Source organism: Mya arenaria, chromosome 17 (genome assembly GCF_026914265.1).
Source record: "Mya arenaria isolate MELC-2E11 chromosome 17, ASM2691426v1".
NCBI lineage: Eukaryota > Metazoa > Mollusca > Bivalvia > Myida > Myidae > Mya > Mya arenaria.
In genome coordinates this window covers 2,110,590-2,129,731 of record NC_069138.1, presented here as the reverse complement: position 1 = coordinate 2,129,731, position 19,142 = coordinate 2,110,590, and the positions used below count along the sequence as shown (strand labels likewise).

The 19,142-nt window shown below is 34.1% G+C and overlaps 1 protein-coding gene across 1 annotated transcript; it reads right to left on the bottom strand.

Annotated features, from left to right (window-relative positions):
• Nucleotides 1–13,068: 13,068 nt before the first annotated feature.
• On the bottom strand, nt 13,069–18,927 carry LOC128224325 (monocarboxylate transporter 5-like). The gene is made up of 6 exons (XM_052934139.1): nt 18,857–18,927; nt 15,847–16,007; nt 15,436–15,579; nt 14,832–14,979; nt 14,307–14,593; nt 13,069–13,238 (listed from the first exon to the last, which is right to left on the bottom strand). Exons 1-6 carry the CDS (start codon nt 18,871–18,873, stop codon nt 13,069–13,071), a joined length of 927 nt encoding a protein of 308 aa, XP_052790099.1. The 5' UTR covers nt 18,874–18,927.
• Nucleotides 18,928–19,142: the final 215 nt, after the last annotated feature.

Genomic DNA, 19,142 nt, shown 5'->3' with positions numbered 1-19,142 from the left:
AGTAGGTCAGTCGGTCCATGGTCGATCAGTGGTTGGTAGACCACGGTCTACAACACAGTATACATTCGAACACGGAAATGAAGAGTGATAATAAAGTATAGTCTTACATATTTAAAATGTCATATTTTTTTTTCAAATAATGCATGCGTTGATTGTTTACTAGAACTAATGATGCAAAACGAACAATCGGTCTTGTTCGTAATTTCAAAAGTAATAAAAAATAGGTTAAACTGTAAATAAGAATCGGTGATAGTAGTTACACTACCAAGTTCATAGAATGGATTGTCAGGACATAAAGCAAGTGCAGGTCAATATGTGGATGTTGAAAATTCATAAATGACGTACATGGCCCAGTCAGAAGTCACAATAGAGATACTAAACGTGTTTGCAATGGCAGAAGCCATCATCAGAAACATGTATAGATATACTCTTTACGACAGCGTAATTTAAACTGAAGTGTTGACTGCAAACAACTATTTTCCTGATAGTATTTCAAATGGAAGCATGCTAAGTTCATTAATTATTTATTATATGATGTAAACAGACCGCGTTATCATTATAAATCAAGCAGTGGCATCATTGGGTGTAATTAAGTTATGTACACCACTATCAGTCGCACATGAAATGACACAGCCACACAGTTTATTGTTAGTCAGCATTCAGTTATTATAAAATGTAAATTAATTATTGTGTACCAAAATTAAATACCAGAACTAAAGTCCCAGATTAAGTCATTTGCAAATGATATATTTACTGACACATACATAATATGTTAAATTATTATGTACGTGCATATTGGCCCAAATCGTAAAAAAATAAGACTTGATCTATGCGAGTTACATTAAATGTGTTTAGATACACAACCAAGACCTAAAAAAAACATATATAATTTGTCGGTCATACTTAAATGGAATTGAATACAATGGATAAAGAGAAACATTCAACACGTTAGGATCGGTATATGGTTTGTATATGTTAACCATTTTTAAACCATATAGTGTTGCAAAATGAATATTTTAAATGTCAAGCTTTGATTTGTGGTGTTCAATCATACATATTTAACTTTCGTGAATGTTCATATCTTTTAAAAGGATATGTTTTCTCGATTAAAATGATGTCACTAGGAATAATTGTTTCAATTTTTGTTTCAATGTAAGATAGAAATTTATTTCACCACGTTTACAGAAAAGAAAATATACTTGTGAAAAGCAACCAGTTTATTAAAACCTTACTCAGTGAAACAATTGCAATCTTGCACAGAAACAAGAATTTTCATATAGCTTTATGTTCATGCTTGTAATTCGTTAAAGATACTTTTTGACTTACATAAACTCCAAAATCCGTGCAAAACTTTAGCTAAATGACGTCATACCGGAAATGTAATGCTTGTAATTCACTAAATATGTAATAAACATTAATTCTGAAAACGCGCAAAATTTGCTAAATACCGATAATGACTTCACTGAGTGTTATTCCATGGACTGTGAGCGTTTACGTTCGTTTCATATCATGAATAGGGGTTAAACGTCTGAAAAAGTAAAATAACTGAAGAATTTACATTGTCAGTAGTTAATTCAGAGTCCATTAAATGGACGTTACACACTTTGCCAATATATCAATATAGACTATCTGGATACATTCAAATCAAAAGCTAATTTCGAATACATAATCCTTTAGAATATTGAAAACTACAATCTAATTTAAAGGGATGATTATACAAGTTGTGAAGATACTTTTATTAAAGAAGCATAACTTTAATATTTGCGAATCCACTTAGCTGATATTAGACGCAATTTAGAATAGAATCTACAACAAATCAATGGACTGCATTAAGGCTACGTTAGTTTATCATTTATTTTTAAGATTTTCTAAAATGTATTCATTGCAATATGTTATATCTTTATCTGAGTGCAACATAAGATTCAACGCATCAATTACTTAAGCAAAAGTAGTACGTTAATAGTCACAAGAGGCCTACTCGGACCTGTAGTGTATGTGCTATTTGTTCAAGCAAGTGGTCTTCATAAAACCTGATATTTCATATAGTAACATGCTAGTATTTGAGGTATTAGAGAGTTAGATATTAAGCGATTAAAACATGTATTAATCCCCAATCACACATGAGACAATTTGATACAACTTTTTAAGTCATTACTAGCTTGTCGGGGAATTTTAGTCGGATACTTTGCAGAGTCAAAAATGACACAACCGGTCATGAGAAGGTTTGATTAATTCAAAATATAAAAAAGATAATATAAATTCGAGTATAGTGCGTGGGTATTACAAGCAAAACAAAGGGATCTTGCAATTAAAAGTTAATAAATAAGTATTATCACCATGTGTTCTTTTCCATGTATGGACACTTTAATAAAATCTCCACGTGTACTCTTGAATCATGTTCCTGTGTCGAATATTTTGCAACGACTTGTCGAGTATCGCTACGATCTAACATAACGGACAGTGTACACTACCTAATCGGGACAATGTCAAGTTCATGGAGGTTTGTGGTCTGAATGTTTAATGACGTTTGAGCTAAAAAAAACTTTAATGAACAACATTTGTATTTAGCAAAACTTTTGTTTAAACAAGGTCAGTATGATAAAATATTTCAATACCAACATAGATTACAATAAGTATTAAAAACCAAAAAACCAAATCCATAACAAATTAATGTCGCATAACATTCAAACATGTAATTTTACCAATAATACACACTGAGACAAACACAACTAAATGTTTACATATACAGAAATACCATTTATAATATAATATATACATTTTTAAAACAACAAATACCTATAACACGACATCCGATATAACGATAAATTTAATTCTTAATAGACATATTGTCATTTACCCACCGAAAGTAATAAAACTTAAATGTAGTATATATATTTTGCGTGCACTCCATTGTCTCAAAAACAGAACATATTTGATAACAAACTTCAAGATAGGTGGTTTATTTTACCAACATTTCACTAAAACTAAACACTCGGTAATAAGCATCTTCATAGAGAACAGAATTAGATGTTCCCTGGACCCAGACTCTTTCCCCAACACGATGTTCCACAACAGCCTTCATACTTGTACATATATTTGTATTTGATTTTTCTAAGGCTGACCTCTGAAGAACAACCCCCTCTCTTTTTATTCCTATATATGCGGATGCATGAAAACCATAAATGCAAGTCTGTGAGGTGAACAAATACAAACCCTCGTGTGGAGTGGTAAACACACCATTAGATGAATTATATTCACTACCTACGTTTGTTCGTTCCCTCGAATATACAATTTTTTCACCAAGAGAAATCGAATATGCTTTAGGAGATTGAGCATAAAACAGAAGAATAGCGTAACAGGACGTCATCTTACACTCCACCTGTTCCTGATCATTACCGATGCATCCTCCCCCTAACATTGTTTCCAGCGTGTCGCTACACGTCCGGTGTCGTTTTTGAAGCCCCTGTCCACAGGTGACACTGCAAGAGCTCCAGTCGGACCAATTATCCCATCCATCTTCAAAATATTGTACTTAAGAACCTTACTGATCAATGTGTTAATTAAGAAAATGCAAAAACGGAAAATACACAAATTATGTTCTTCTTAATTAAACAACCAACTTCAGAAACAAACTAAGTAAGATTTGTTTTAAACTCACACACATGCATACCGGTAAAAAAGAGGCCCAGCTGATGCTCTCTAGCTGATATTATCATCGCAATTTTGAAACCAAAATGTTTATATACCTGTACATAAAGCATCGGCGCACACCCTGTAGTTCATATTATCCCCATTGCAGTGGTTACCGTCCTTGGAGAGCCAGAGGTTGTCACAACTGCGGTCCCGTCTCTCTAGGCCGACCCCGCAAGACGTGCTACATGATCCCCATGCGGTCCATCCACTCCAGCCGCCATGAACTTGTTTAAACCAAGTTTATTTAAGTTTTATTTGCTAAACATGTACCAAAATATTATAAATCATTTCGTTCTCAGATTAGCTTTTCTTTCACTCGTGCAATTGATGTCGTTTTTTTTAAAACTCGTTTTTCCATTTAAACTGAATTATATAACGATGATTGCAGACCTGTCTCTAACATGTCTATTTATAACGCTTTTTGATACTTTGCTACGCGAAAGTGTGGCCTCAGAACAATTAATTGGTTACCAGAATTGTTTTGACAAGTGTTCATACTAGGAATCGAAAATGCTCCCAAGCAATTTAACAATAACCGATAATTCTCAACAAAACGTAAAAAAATACCAGGACATATGTCCAATGAGCAAACGTCTTGTTCATGTTCGGAACCTGCACAGTCATCCCCGCCGTGTGCAGGTGCGGGATTGTCACACGACCTGACACGTGACCTAGTTCCATCCCCACATGAGACGTCACATCCACTCCATTGACCCCAAGCTGACCAATGACCGTCGACTGGAAAAAAATGAAGTTATTAATTCGAAAGGTGTCTATTAATTTATCAGATTTTATTAATTTCAGTGAGTGGTGTTGTGGTGGAAAACTTCTTAATAAATCATGGATGCCAGCAAACGCAATGTTTTCCAATATGCTCATATCAGTGGAGTGTATCTTTGTCTAATATTCTATGAATGACTATGACTCAGACTTTTTGCGTTGACAGTGCTGTCAATTGTTTAATTCAGAATTAGTCACTTATATATTGTAGTTTAAATACACAAACCAGCGTCACATAAATGACAGAAGTTTTGGCAATGCTCCTTTGCAAGCTGAACATTGTTGCAGATGTTGTAGGTCATGTTGACAAAATCGCAGTCATTCTTGCTGTCAATGCAAACAGCTGTAGAAATATTAAGAGCGGGATAAATAATGCAGGGATTTATTAGGGTTTGGACAAATGTGGTCAACGAGGCGTCTTAATATATTCAAGCCCAAAAACAATGTGTTTCATTCGCTTAGAAAACGTTTTCAATCATGTAGACTGTTTAAAATTTTGTGGTGATACCTTTTAACTTAATATAATATTAACCCTCTTTATAATACTTGAGTATCAAGCCGAAGCAAAATTATATGATTTTTGTCACAAAAAAACAAACCATAAACTAATAGTTTTGACATTGCGTTAAATTTGTAATAATTAAAAACATTTTTGCCAATTAGAGTAAGGGCTAGACACTTAAATTACCCTTTGGTGTTGTCGATATCCCGTCGATATCCCGTCAACAAGGAATCCTGAAAAAGTTAAAAACCATTCAGGTAACAGATTTACGAATAAGCTTGTTCTTTTATTATAATCAATCATGTTAAAAGTTAAGACCTGTTGACCGCATATGACTTGGTCTCGTTTAAGTGAGAACTATCTGATGATTTCTTAAACGTAAAATAAATGAATAAAATTATATTCTAGATGGACTGTATGTTGTCATCAACTTGATCGGTCTGAACCTATTTTACAATCTTCTCAGGCCGTAATTCATTAATTTTTAAAGAAATAAGGCATAATATGACACATAATATAACAACATATTTACAACTTGTACATTGCATTTAAAGATTGGATGCGTAGAGTTTGATGTTCCGAAGAATAAATAAATGCATTTTTTTCTGACAAGATAAATAACTTGTACATAATAGTACATTTTTGTTAAGCTAAAGTCAGTCTTGGTCCTACAATTCTTCAATAGCATGATTATCACATTGAAAGGGCATCACCTTATGATATTTTTCTCCATAAGAAATTTAATTAAATAATACGTTCAATTGGTATTACATTAACATACCTTCTACTGATGCAACGAACAGTAAAATGCACACTGGAAAGGAATACTTAAATAGTAAATTAAATATAACATATGCAGTAATAATACAATGAAACCATGAGGGACAATCAATTCAATTACAAATCTACAAATTGATATTCATAATAACAGAACAATCAATTTAAATACTTATGTTCAAAAAATATATGTAAAATGCAAGTACAAGCAGTTCAATTTAGAAAGACAATGCGGTATTGATTTCATTATCGAGATATAATCTCCCTTGAGCTGGTTAAAGTGAGGGGAGTCTCTCGCGTTCTTTAACATGCCAACTGCCTTCATAGCCCCGATATCGACATCAAGCACTCAATTCATAACTAAAATTTACACCAATAGTTCAAAATTCATTTCTAAAATTGTTAAAAAAACACTTAATTTCATTTAAGAAAGCCTTACAGTAAATATTTCTCACCCAATCTGTAAATATAACGATCAACTGTTGCCGGAAACAGTTTATCAAAATGAGTCACAATCTTGCGGAAAAAGTCACTACAAATCACTTTTAAAATATTCCATTGGAATGTTCTTGGCATAAATACATTTAATATTTTTTTTTATAAATAAACGCTTTATAACGTGTTGATTTAAACTGTTCGTAGTATGCTGACACAATCCATTGCATGGTAAACAATAACATTTATGCACTGAATATTAATAAGCGATAATTCGCGACCGGATCATATCCGGAGATATTGCGTTTATCGGAAAATAATCGCAATGGCCAAAAGGCAGTTCATTTAAGATTGGAAGTTGAAGTGTCAATATTAACACATTTACAATGATACAATACAACTATTAAATATACAAGCAATGAAATACACAAATACACGAAGTACACTTATGTAAAGAAAACTAAAGGGAAATGCTACTAAATTACTCATGTTCAAATATTTAATGAATTACAATGACACGCAAGTAAATAACAAATGTTTAGTGTAATGAAAAAAAAACACATCAGGGACATGCAATTAAATTACAAATGTAACATCATAATGAACACTACAAGGATAAGTTATTAAATTCAAACTGTATAATAATATTAAAATGATAAAAATAAAGCAAATTATGCATACGTTGTACAAATGCGTATGTGTGTTGATGCTTACTATAAGAGTTTTGAATATACTACCAAGCCATAACATTATTAAGTTAATAAACATTTTTAATATATTAGAAATGTTGCGTAAATAACGATCTGTTACATATCGGTAAATATTCCAGCGGCCATGATTCCTGTTTAGTTTGGCGTTTGCATGGTATTCTAATTTATAGTGTCCAGTCGACACAAAATATCATACCAGTATAATCTTATAATCCTAGGTTTAATAAAACTATCATGTTTAAAATGATTGATGGTACCCCATGCACTAAAGAGAATATCTTACCAAAGTTTAATTAAAATTCAGAACATGCTTTTAAACACCGTAAGGATATTGTGGTATCATAGAATGTATAAACGTACTGTCATGTTCAAGAAGATTGATAAGACCCTATTCGGTCAGTACTATCTTTCAAAATATTTTTATTGAAATACAAAACATTATCATAGTTACCTAAGGGTATTATGGTTTAATTAAATGTGTATACGAATTGTCAATTTTCGGGATGATCAATAGAATCCCACACAGGGTGACACAAGTAACATTGCGCAGTATCATAGGTATTAACTAAAAATCGAATAGCATGGTCCTGATAATCTTTTCAATTTAAACTCCACTGTCAATGAATACCAATAAAGTATCTCGTATCCTCGCAATCGTATCATATCATGTGCGTTTTTGGACTTTTATTCTAATATGTTTGAATGCGTTTATAACACGCACGGATTAATTAGACAATTTAGTATCTACATGATGAAATAAAAAACAACGTGTTGGCAAAATTCTGTCGAATTATTAACTTATTCAATGGGTATATTCGTTTCAGTTTTGTTGAAATGGGCTCGACTTGTTCACGTATTCATTTGATATCTTTGCTTCAGTGTTAACGAAATGGCTCTATTTACTCACTTATTGATTGGGTATCTTGGTTTCAGTGTTGTCGAAATTGGCTCGACTTACTCAATTATGTATTTGGTATCTTGGTTTCAGTGTTGTCGAAATTGGCTCGACTTACTCAATTATGTATTTGGTATCTTGGTTCAGTGTTAACGAAATGGCTCGATTTACCCACTTATTTATTGGGTATCTTGGTTTCAGTGTTGTCGAAATGGGCTCGACTTACTCACTTATGTATTTGGTATCTTGGTTTCAGTGTTGTCGATATTGGCTCGACTTACTCAATTACGTATTTGATATCTTTGTTTCAGTGTTAACGAAATGGATCGATTTACTCACTTATTTATTGGGTATCTTGGTTTCAGTGTTGTCGAAATGGGCTCGACTTACTCACTTATGTATTTGGTATCTTGGTTTCAGTGTTGTCGAAATTGGCTCGACTTACTCAATTATGTATTTGGTATGTTGGTTTTAGTGTTGTTGAAATGGGCTCGACTTACTCATTTATGTATTTGGTATCTTGGTTTCAGTGACGTCGAAATGGGCTCGACTTGCTCACTTTTGTACTTGGTATCTTGGTTCAGTGATGTCGAAATAGGCTCACCTTGTTCACTTATGCATTGGGCGTCTTGGTGTCAGTGTTGTCGAAATGGTTCGACTTGCTCACTTATTTATTGGGTATCTTGGTTTCAGTGTTGTCGAAATTGGCTCGACTTACTCAATTATGTATTTGATATCTTTGTTTCAGTGTTAACGAAATGGCTCGATTTACCCATTTATTTTATGGGTATCTTGGTTTCAGTGTTGTCGAAATGGGCTCGACTTACTCACTTATGTATTTGGTATCTTGGTTTCAGTGTTGTCGAAATTGGCTCGACTTACTCAATTATGTATTTGGTATCTTGGTTTTAGTGTTGTTGAAATGGGCTCGACTTACTCACTTATGTATTTGGTATCTTGGTTTCAGTGACGTCGAAATGGGCTCGCCTTGCTCACTTATGTATTGGGCGTCTTGGTTTCAGTGTTGTCGAAATGGTTCGACTTGCTCACTTATTAATTGGGTATCTTGGTTTCAGTGTTGTCAAAATGGCTCGACTTGCTCACTTATTTATTGGATATCTTGGTTTCAGTGTTGTCGAAATGGTTCGACTTGCTCACTTATAAATTGGGTATCTTGGTTTCAGTGACGTCAAAATGGCTCGACTTGTTCACTTATGTATTGGGTATCTTGGTTTCAGTGTTGTCGAAATGAGCTCAACTTACTCACTTATGTATTTGGTATCTTGGTTTCAGTGATGTTGAAATGGCTCGACTTGCTCACTTATGTATTGGGCGTCTTTGTTTCAGTGTTGTAAAAATGGCTCAACTTGCTCACTTATTAATTGGGTATCTTGGTTTCATTGACGTCAAAATGGCTCGACTTGCTCACTTATGTATTTTGCGTCTTGGTTTCAGTGTTGTCGAAATGGGCTCGACTTGCGCACTTATTTATTGAGTATCTTGGTTTCGGTGTGTTGAAATGGTCTCGACTTTCTCACTTATTTATTGAGTATCTTGGTTTCAGTGTGTCAAAATAGGCTCGACTTGCTCACTTATATTCTAGGCATTTTCGTTTCAGTGTTGTAGAAATGGGCTCGACTTGTACACTCATTGATTTGGTACTTGTTTTCAGTGTTGTAGAAATTGTCTTGACTTGCTCATTATTTATCGGGTATTTTGGTTTCAGTGTTGTCGAAATGGTCTAGACTTGTTCAATTATTTATTGGGTATCTTGGTTTCAGTGTTGTCAAAATGGTCTCGACTTATTTACTTATTGATTGGACATATCATAGTCAGTGATTTTAACAGAGAACGCTGACCTCACAATTAGTAAATTCCTCAAACGTGTATATTATGCTTGAACAGTCGACCAATAGTAGTCGATAATATATAAATATTATTACATTGAATTGTGACTTCACTACTGTATGTGTATAAGGAAGGCAATCACGTCATGATATAGCTAAAATATTGAAGCAGTTATTTGCCCTTATATGACATTCAAATTGTCACTGCGTCACACTATATGGTATACTAATACATTATATTACATTTTTTACATACGCATCATACATCTGGAAACAGTTGTTTTTTTCTTTATTTATACTAATTGCTTCAAGCTAAATTGTGATACAAATACGCTCGAGACCGTTATCTGAGTAGAAACCAGTACGTGTGTATGTTTTGAGAGGTCATGAGAAAGTACTTATGGTGGACATCGAACTCCCCCCCACACGATGCAAACAGTTCATACCACAACATACATTTGTCCGTATTCCACCTATTGCATTGCCATATTTTACTCCGCTGGCCTCTCGTGGATGTATATCAAATATACTTTTCTATTATAAACACTTCCATTATTATCATTCTTCAAGGTCTAGGGAAATATTTTTATATATTCTTATTTAGTTGTATCCCTTAAAAGGTAGTTTCACAACATACTTTGACGTTTCAGGGAGAGGGTGCATTTCCGGAGCTTCGCTTTAATGCCATCAAAGAAGCACAACAGATCATGGTCCAGCCTAGATGCGATTAGATAACTAATATTATAATATTGCAGTCCCAAACGTCCAGCGGCAGTACAAACAAGCATCACCAAAACGATCACTCGTTTTGAGCATGAATTCTGATACATAATGTTATGAATGTTACCTGTGAATGGTTTAAGTATGAACAGAATGACTTACAAGTAAATGGCGCTAGCAGTATTCATGAATACAGATTCTGTGTTCACTAACGTTTTAACTTGAGTTCAGAAAAGCAAAATTAATGTAACAAATACTATTCAAGAGAATGATACTAATGTGAAAAACTACAGAAACAAGCTCAGTAGCCAGAAGTTTAAACATAAACCCCGTTTAATGGCACAGGGTAAACGGGGTGGCCAAAGACATAGAACACAAAACAAATCACAAGCAAGGAACATGGAACAGAAGCACAGAACTCCAAAAACAGCAAACGTGTTGGATCTCTTCTCAAATTAGACAAACATAGTTTTCCAAAATCCGCTTTATTATAGACTATTTGAAATATTTGACAATTCAATTCGAACGGTTTAACACTTTTTTTTTCATTTTACATGTACTTATCCTATAATTAGAAAGGGAATATAAATATTCTGCATAAGTTACAATATTGCGCTGGTTATCTTTGATAAATGCACTAATACAAATTGCTTTAAAATGGACTTCGTTTCCAATATCAAGGTACAATCTTATGTTATGGGTTTGTCAACAAATTTTATATGAATCTTGCTAAAAACGTTTTTTATAATTAAAAGCTTAATGAAACCTGATATATTTTTGTTTCAAAGTACACAAACAACAATATACACATATATTGTAGGCAGTCAGTTATTTGTTCTGTTCTTTGTAAATGCAAATTACCGATACCAAAACACCTATGATATTATAAACATATATTTAAGAGTTTGTATGTTCGTCAAATTAAAGATTCTACAACCAATAAAATGACTGCTAGATTGAACCAGAAAACGCACAAAAGGCAGTAAGATCAATACACCACACGCCCAGCTTTCGTCCGTACACTACTCATTATACTCTTTTTACATTGTATACATTTTATACTTCTAATCAGGTCATCACTAAAGTGTGATGTTATTGTGATTATTTACCTTCGACCTTAGGTTTAATATAAGTGATGTTTTATAAGGTATATTGACCTGTATGACCTTTTGTTGTCATCGGGTGTGACCCATTGTTTGTACAGTTTTGGAAGGAGTTTCAGATGTCATTGTTAAGCTGATTTCTGCGGTTACAACAGGTGACATTTATTTTATATGATGTGAACATTGTTCAAGAAAGGTGTCATTGTATCATGTCTTATTGCTAATGGTTTCTGTTGAACAGTAGTAATTTCATTGTTTCACAATTCAACATGGCGGAATACATATTACTTTCTAATGCGCACTAATCAGCTTCATATTTTACAACCAGACGGACTAACACAGTGCAAACGATGCAGAGAGCAACATATAGTTGCAATAGACTTCTTGATCCACAACCGGTATCTAAAATGTGTTGTTGCTGTGTTAGTCTTATGTTTTATGTGTTTGTTTTTTGTTTTTAGTTTTCTATGTATTTTAGCAATGCTCGCGGCCACAAGATAGTCCAAGCTTAACTCTTCAATTATTTGTTTCGACTAATATTCGATTTTAAGTCATTACCTTATTAACTATGCATATACGTGAATTACTATGTATTAATTCTTTATATTATGATAATGATTCGTATTACTGTATTTTCAGAGTACGACGTATTATTATACCTTGATATATTCACTACATTAAATAGTTGAAGTATGATCAACATTGTGTTACTTTTAACAATGCGCTATAAGACCGGAGCTTTGGCAGCCCATAAACCTTTTATGGATGGTAACAATTTTAATAGAGAGACACTTTACTACAGGGTTCGCGCCGAAGCCAAAGTAACGGTATATAGTTGTTCGTTTATTCCTCTATCGAAAAAACGTGACTTACTGCGAACAGCCAGGAACAATGTATTGCTAAGCAAACATATGCAGCCTCTTGTATCAAACCGATTAATTCTCTGGTATAGTCGGAATGTTTATGATGGGTCAACTTATATTTATCCAATAATGGCAATTTACAAATAATATTCAATTTGCTTGATTTCCAAACTAACCAAAATATTATGCGGATATCTTATCCAATTTTATACGACTGGCCCATTGCAACAATGAAAGTATCGGCTACAGAAGGTGCTCCTAGGATCTTTGTACAATTTTGTGAGCAAGCGGGGACCATTTTTAACAGGGAAAGTATCAGCAACAGAGCACATATGATCACTCTACAACTATGTGAGCATACACACACTATTGTTACAGAAGAAAATCAGCTACATGTACCTGAATTTCAGTATGATATACAGACTGAAAGACATATACCACAATAAGCCTGTTTAGTTAATTCAACATACATTGGATTTGACTGATAAACAATGATTGCATATTATGAACACATTGCTAATTGTGTGTGTGTGTGTGTGTGCGTGCGTGCGTGCGTGCGTGCGTGCGTGCGTGCGTGCGTGCGTGCGTGCGTGCGTGCGTGCGTGCGTGCGTGTGTGTGTCACGTGCATCTTTGAGGCTTGGGTTTGTCTTGTTACTGCTTGGCTTCTTTGATTGTCCTTCTTTTGGTGTCCGTTTGATAATTACAGATAAAACTGAGGACGTCAAACTAGTTACAATGCACATCAAAACCGTGTGTTATAAAACACAGACGTCTTTCTGTTCACTGCTCTTTTATTTCGATCTTTGGATCGGAAAAACTGAGCCATAATCAGTAGAACGATCGCCAGGACTTCCATGGAGGCCGAAAGTAGAAAGGGAATCATATAGGATCCTGAATTGTCTCGGATCCAGCCTGAAAACCAAATTGATTACATTTATGGTATCAGATGTTCAAATGTTCTTGTAATATCCAGCCATTGGTAGCAATGTTCAATTTTGATGCTTTGTAATATTGGTTTCACTTGAATGTCTAGTGCTTACTGATTTCTAGTATAAAAATGTAATGACCGAAAATATATTATAAAACTATGGCTATTTGCATTTATTGTTCTTTGTTTCAACTAAACTCGGAAGTAAATGAACGGGTTGGCAATATTTTAGGCCAAAATAGCGTCATAATGATATGTATAGCACTACAATATTAACATAGACCCTATTTAAGCCTTTCAAATGATATCAAAATAATATGGGGTCACTAGGCACCAAACTGTACATTGTTGTTCATAGAATACCTTAACAAGAAACTAATCCGACTGGAAACACATAGCATTTTAATTATTATCAGATGTTCTCATAATATAATGTTATCCAAAATGTAAAAGACATGCACTGTTAAGTATTGATCGCATTTATATTGCGTTTACGTAGAATTAAAAGGGCACCGCGAGCAGTTTCACATTCAGTCTTATGGCTTATCAGAAACCCCTCTCTGGTCTATAAAAGCACATACCTCCTAATGGTCCCAAAAAGGCATTTGTTATCCCCGAGAGACTTAAACATAGTCCCATTGCATTTGATTGTCGCTCAATGCCAACCAGTTTCAAAGTAACCACACCAAAAGTAGACACAAACATTCCAATGGCTGTTCCCGCTATTATGCACGACAAGAAATGTGTATAAGTACTATTAAGTAGTGTTAATCCCAGCTGCGATAATATAATCATTATGCATGCAATTTTTGGAACTGTCAACACAGTTATATGTTTAAGTTGTGTCAAAGACCCTGGGAGAAAACGTCCAAGAATGCCTGCCAGGTTCAATAAAAGTAGACCTAGGGTAGCACTGGTTTCAGATAGCCCCGAGTCCTGAAGTACGTCGACCACATACACCAAAAATACTGTGATACATGAGTAAGCTGCTGCAAGTCCAAATGCAAAACACATAAAAGCTTTGTCTGCAACGAGTTTCTTCATTGTAGTACAAAGAGTATATTCTCCGCCTTTGTCTGTATTAATTTCGCTTTTTACATACGTTAATGTTTCTTTTTTTAATTCCATAGCAATAACATCGCTATTGTTCGTTGGTATATTATCAAGGTCACCGCTACTGACCTTATAAGCCTTATTTTCTACACCAGTTAAATCTTGCAAATTTGTTGACGGCCTCGATTTCGTTGTTATAGGAGGTTTCCATAATAATGACAACGGTATCATATTAAGGAAAATCCCACCAGTAATCAGATAAGTTCCCCGTAGCCCAAAGTTGTCCCTGAAACAAGGATGTGTGTGTTCCTAAGTTTTCAAACAGATCTCGGCATTAGTTATCATATTGGTTTATCGTTCAGAGAAGGGTAAGAAATATATCGCTGTTCATCTCGTTATAAAATTCAACACGACAGCCATAATTATATTTTTGTTCCTTAAATAAAATACTGGTGTATAGGTAAACATGATTATGCATTTTTTAATTAAGCCAGCAACAATACTATGAACTCGTGAACACTAACGTCAGATAATTTAAGACGTAAGGAAAAATGACTCCACCCAGGCCTGACCCAACATTGACAATGGATACGACAAATAGTCCCTGTTTGCCATGGAAATGACGACCGGCAACAGAGGAAGTTGCTATGAAAATACCACTGGCTGGAATACCTACAAATTAAACAGATGATACACAATTACACATATTTCTTAAGGTATATCCGACCATATATATATATATATATATATTAATGCTATGCCCAGTTACAAGACACCTATGGGTCACTTGAAACCAATCTTTGTGCAAACATAACATAACATAACAACACATCTGAATCGATCACTTATCAATAGATGAATGTGTTTTTTTACATTTTTTTTTCTTTGAAAAATTGTTTTTAGCAATACTTTTGAAAATAAATCGCTTAAAATTATTTCAACATTTGGGCATCACATGGAATAATTCTACTGTTATGGATGATGATACAAAAAATATCGTATTTTGTGTTTAATACAAAATGCCGCTTTAAAAATGCCGTCCTTGAACATATGTACGGAACACGGACGAACAAATATTAAAATAATTTAAGTATATTACACGACTCCGTCCCTTTCTCCAGTACTTACCCCCAAATACTCCAATTGATATCACTAGAAATGTTATTGACGTAGCAAAAAAGCTGATGCCAAAATTTATGGATATGATGAAGGAAAGACACAACGCAACATTTCGTACACCAAACTTATGAAGCAAGCTTCCGTGGAAGACGCCTGGAACATAAACTTCATAAGCTTTACTGAATTTTGTCAAATTTTCTGAGTTCTGATTTTCAAAAGTACCAATGCGGTTATCGTAATACTTAACAATGACGATTTGATGAGTAGTTGGTGCATGATGCTTGTCTGGTTGTTACTATTGTGCTTTTAAACGCAATCCTCTAAGCCACTGGGATTGACGCTATAATTTTCACTGTTTATTAAATGAAAATGTTAAACTTTGAAAGTGGTTATTCGATTAAATACACAAACTCAACTTACCAAAACAAAGACTGACTGCAATGTTCACAGACTGCACAAGTGCAGCGTCGGAACGGGATACGTTAAATGTGTCCATAATATCTGACAATAATGTCCCCATGGAGAAAATTACACCCAGCAATATCAAGTTCGCCAGAAATGCAGATATAAACACTAGCCATCTGTAGAAAACATGCAAATAACAATAACACAATGACAAAACAGGTTGATTCTAGGCTTTATGAGGCTTAATTGTTAAGTTTGAATGTATTTATATATCTTTGGTGAGCACCCTCAAACTGGTTTATCCCCATATATGTATGTATTGAAGCGCTGTATCTGTTGTATGGTATTTGCAAGGCCTTGATCATTGTGTTGTCTTGCAGCTCAGTGTATCTTGGTTGCGTTATTAGCTACGCTATGATCCTTGTGTAGTCTTGCACCTCAGTGTATCTTGGTTTCGGTGTTAGCTACGCTCTGATCCTTGTGTTGTATTGCAGCTCAGTGTATCTTGGTTTCGGTATTAGTTACGCTATGATCATTGTGTTGTCTTGCAGCTCAGTGTATCTTGGTTTCGGTGTTAGCTAGGCTATGATCCTTGTGTTGTCTTGCAGCTCAGTGTATCTTGGTTTTGGTGTTTGCCAGGCTCTGATCCTTGTATTGTACTGCAGTGCTCTCTCTCTCTCTCTCTCTCTCTCTCTCTCTCTCTCTCTCTCTCTCTCTCTCTCTCTCTCTCTTTCTCTCTCTCTCTCTTTCTCTTGTTTGGTGTCTGATAGACCTTGATCCCTGTTGTGTATTGAAGGGCTGTGTCTCTTGTTTAGTGTTTGATAAACATTGATCACTGTGTTTTATTGCAGTGCTGTGTCTCTTGTTTTGTATTTGCTAGGTCTTGATGCTTAAGTTATATTGTTGCGCTGTGTCTCTTTTTGGTATTTGTAGTTGACCTTTGTGTTGTCTAGCAGCCCTGTGTCTATTGTTTGGCATTTGCTAAGCCTTGATCATTTTGCTGTATTGAAGAGTTGTGGGTCTTATATGTGTTCCGTTTGGCCTTGTTGTTGTCTTGCAAAACGAGTGACAAATGTTCAAAAACCTCAAACAGACACTACACAAATCAAAATATGCGTATCAATAAATGACGTGATTACCGACGCCGAAACGGTCGGAGAAAAAAAGAGAATCAGTTTACAACTATATTAGGGGTTTAAACTAGTTCCTTATGTACTTAACTGCAAAATTGACTAATGTTTATCACTTATTTTAAAATTAGAAATATTCGCCTCATCGCAGCCAGCATCAACATGGAAACAAGCAGAGTAAAACGAGCGAGCTTGCTTTTATAGTTATGTACTGAAAAGTGGGTTTGCAATTTTGATGATTTTGTGGTCTGTTTGTGGAGTTATTTTTGGTTTGTGTTTCTCGTCCAATAATATTTGGCCCCTATCTTATCCTCTAAACAGGGTATGAAATTCAATGTTTGACTACTGGGCCCACATTGTTTGTTTTTTTCTAAACCGTTGTAACTTTAATAATAGCTAAAGTTCAATTTGCGCAATTAATAAGCAAACAACCAACATACGATACGCAGCTAATTTTAACTTTTGACCCTGACCTTAAATGTAACGAGTACCTGGCATGAACGAGTGCAAGGTGCATCACGACTGGTATTTGGTAACACCAAAATTAATGTATCCTCTATGTATATACCATACTAAGAACATGAAGAAAAAACAATAAGTTTGTTTTACCGAGCTATCATTTTTTCCTTCCACGAATTCTTAAAAAAATCTTCGAAATAAAGCCATGCTAGTTGTAGCAACGCAAGCAGATACTTCGTTAAGACCCTGAAAACTTCCACTAGACTAAAGTATGTGTAAATAAATAAATGCTACTTTGGTGGTGGATTTCACTTATACTTTAAAGGGTGCATTATGTTGTTATTGTTCACGACCAGCGTTCTAAATATCAATTTTAAGTGAAACCATGTTTTATGTCGCATTGCAAAAATAATGCTTAGTTATGACACTGACAACTTCCAAAATACTGTAAGATGTATATAAAGTTGCTTTTATATCTAATTGGTTCCTTAAACTTGTTGTAATTGTTTACGACCATCCTTCTTATTATTAATTATTATATATTGAAACTAAATGTGTGCACCTATGCTGGCTACTATTTTAAGCGTAATGGAAAATTTACTGTTTTCCCGCTTGCTAGCTCCATTTCGTTCTTTTCGTAAATCCGTCAGACGAAAAGATTAAAATGGTCTGGCCTTTTATACTATCAAATTATTCGTGCCCAGAAATAATAATACATCCTTACATCAAATTTAAAATATTCCTACTCAGGTTTAACTATAACGATTGTTTAACTAGATATAGCATACATCCGTTCGAATTAATTGGCTCAGTTAATATTTTGCAATAAGTCATTTTGTATTCGGAACTGACGCGTTCGACCTTGAAAGATACACTACAGACGGGTATCTTTTTTATTTCAGACTGGTTAAAACATGTATTCCTGCCATATAAAACATTTATTTCAGACAGGTTAAAAAACGTTTTTTTTTTTTAATTTATGTCTGATGACTTAATTTATGAAACAAGAATGATTTATAATTTTAAATTTCTTTTAAAAACAAATATGTTGCAGTTGCATGTACATCAAAGGTTAAAACATCAATATAAGTAATAAAATGACGTCATAATTTTGTAATATGATCATGACGTCATTTCCTTTTTACATAGAGAAATTGGCGCACATTACCTCATACTTGTCCGAACAGTTATATGTATTAATAAGGTTAAAATTATAAGGAGCTAGCATCAACTTAAAAATAATGAAGAACAAAGTAAAACTAACATATAAACGGATAAATTAATCTCAAGCCATTTTTCAAAATTGGTATCTAATGACATGTTTCAAAAATTGACACCTTCAAACTAATAAATTAAAAAGTTGTCAAACATCACAAAATAATATATATATATATAACGTTGCAACATTTTACTCCGATAACACACTAAACTTTTACCTTTCTGCAAACACCATTGTTCAGTCTCGGTTAATATATGAATAACACTAGTACAGATGTAAATCCCAAACAGATTATGACACTTTATAAACTGCATGCAATTGTGCACTTTATTGACCATTGCTGATTATGACTTTGCATAAATTAAATCTATTATTAAGTCATTTGATACCAGTGATGCATAAATTAAAAACAGACCTAGCTACAATAAACGATGCATAGTCACCTAAATTAATGATGTTTTGTTACATGTAAAAGAATCTTTATTATGTATTTGTGTTTATTA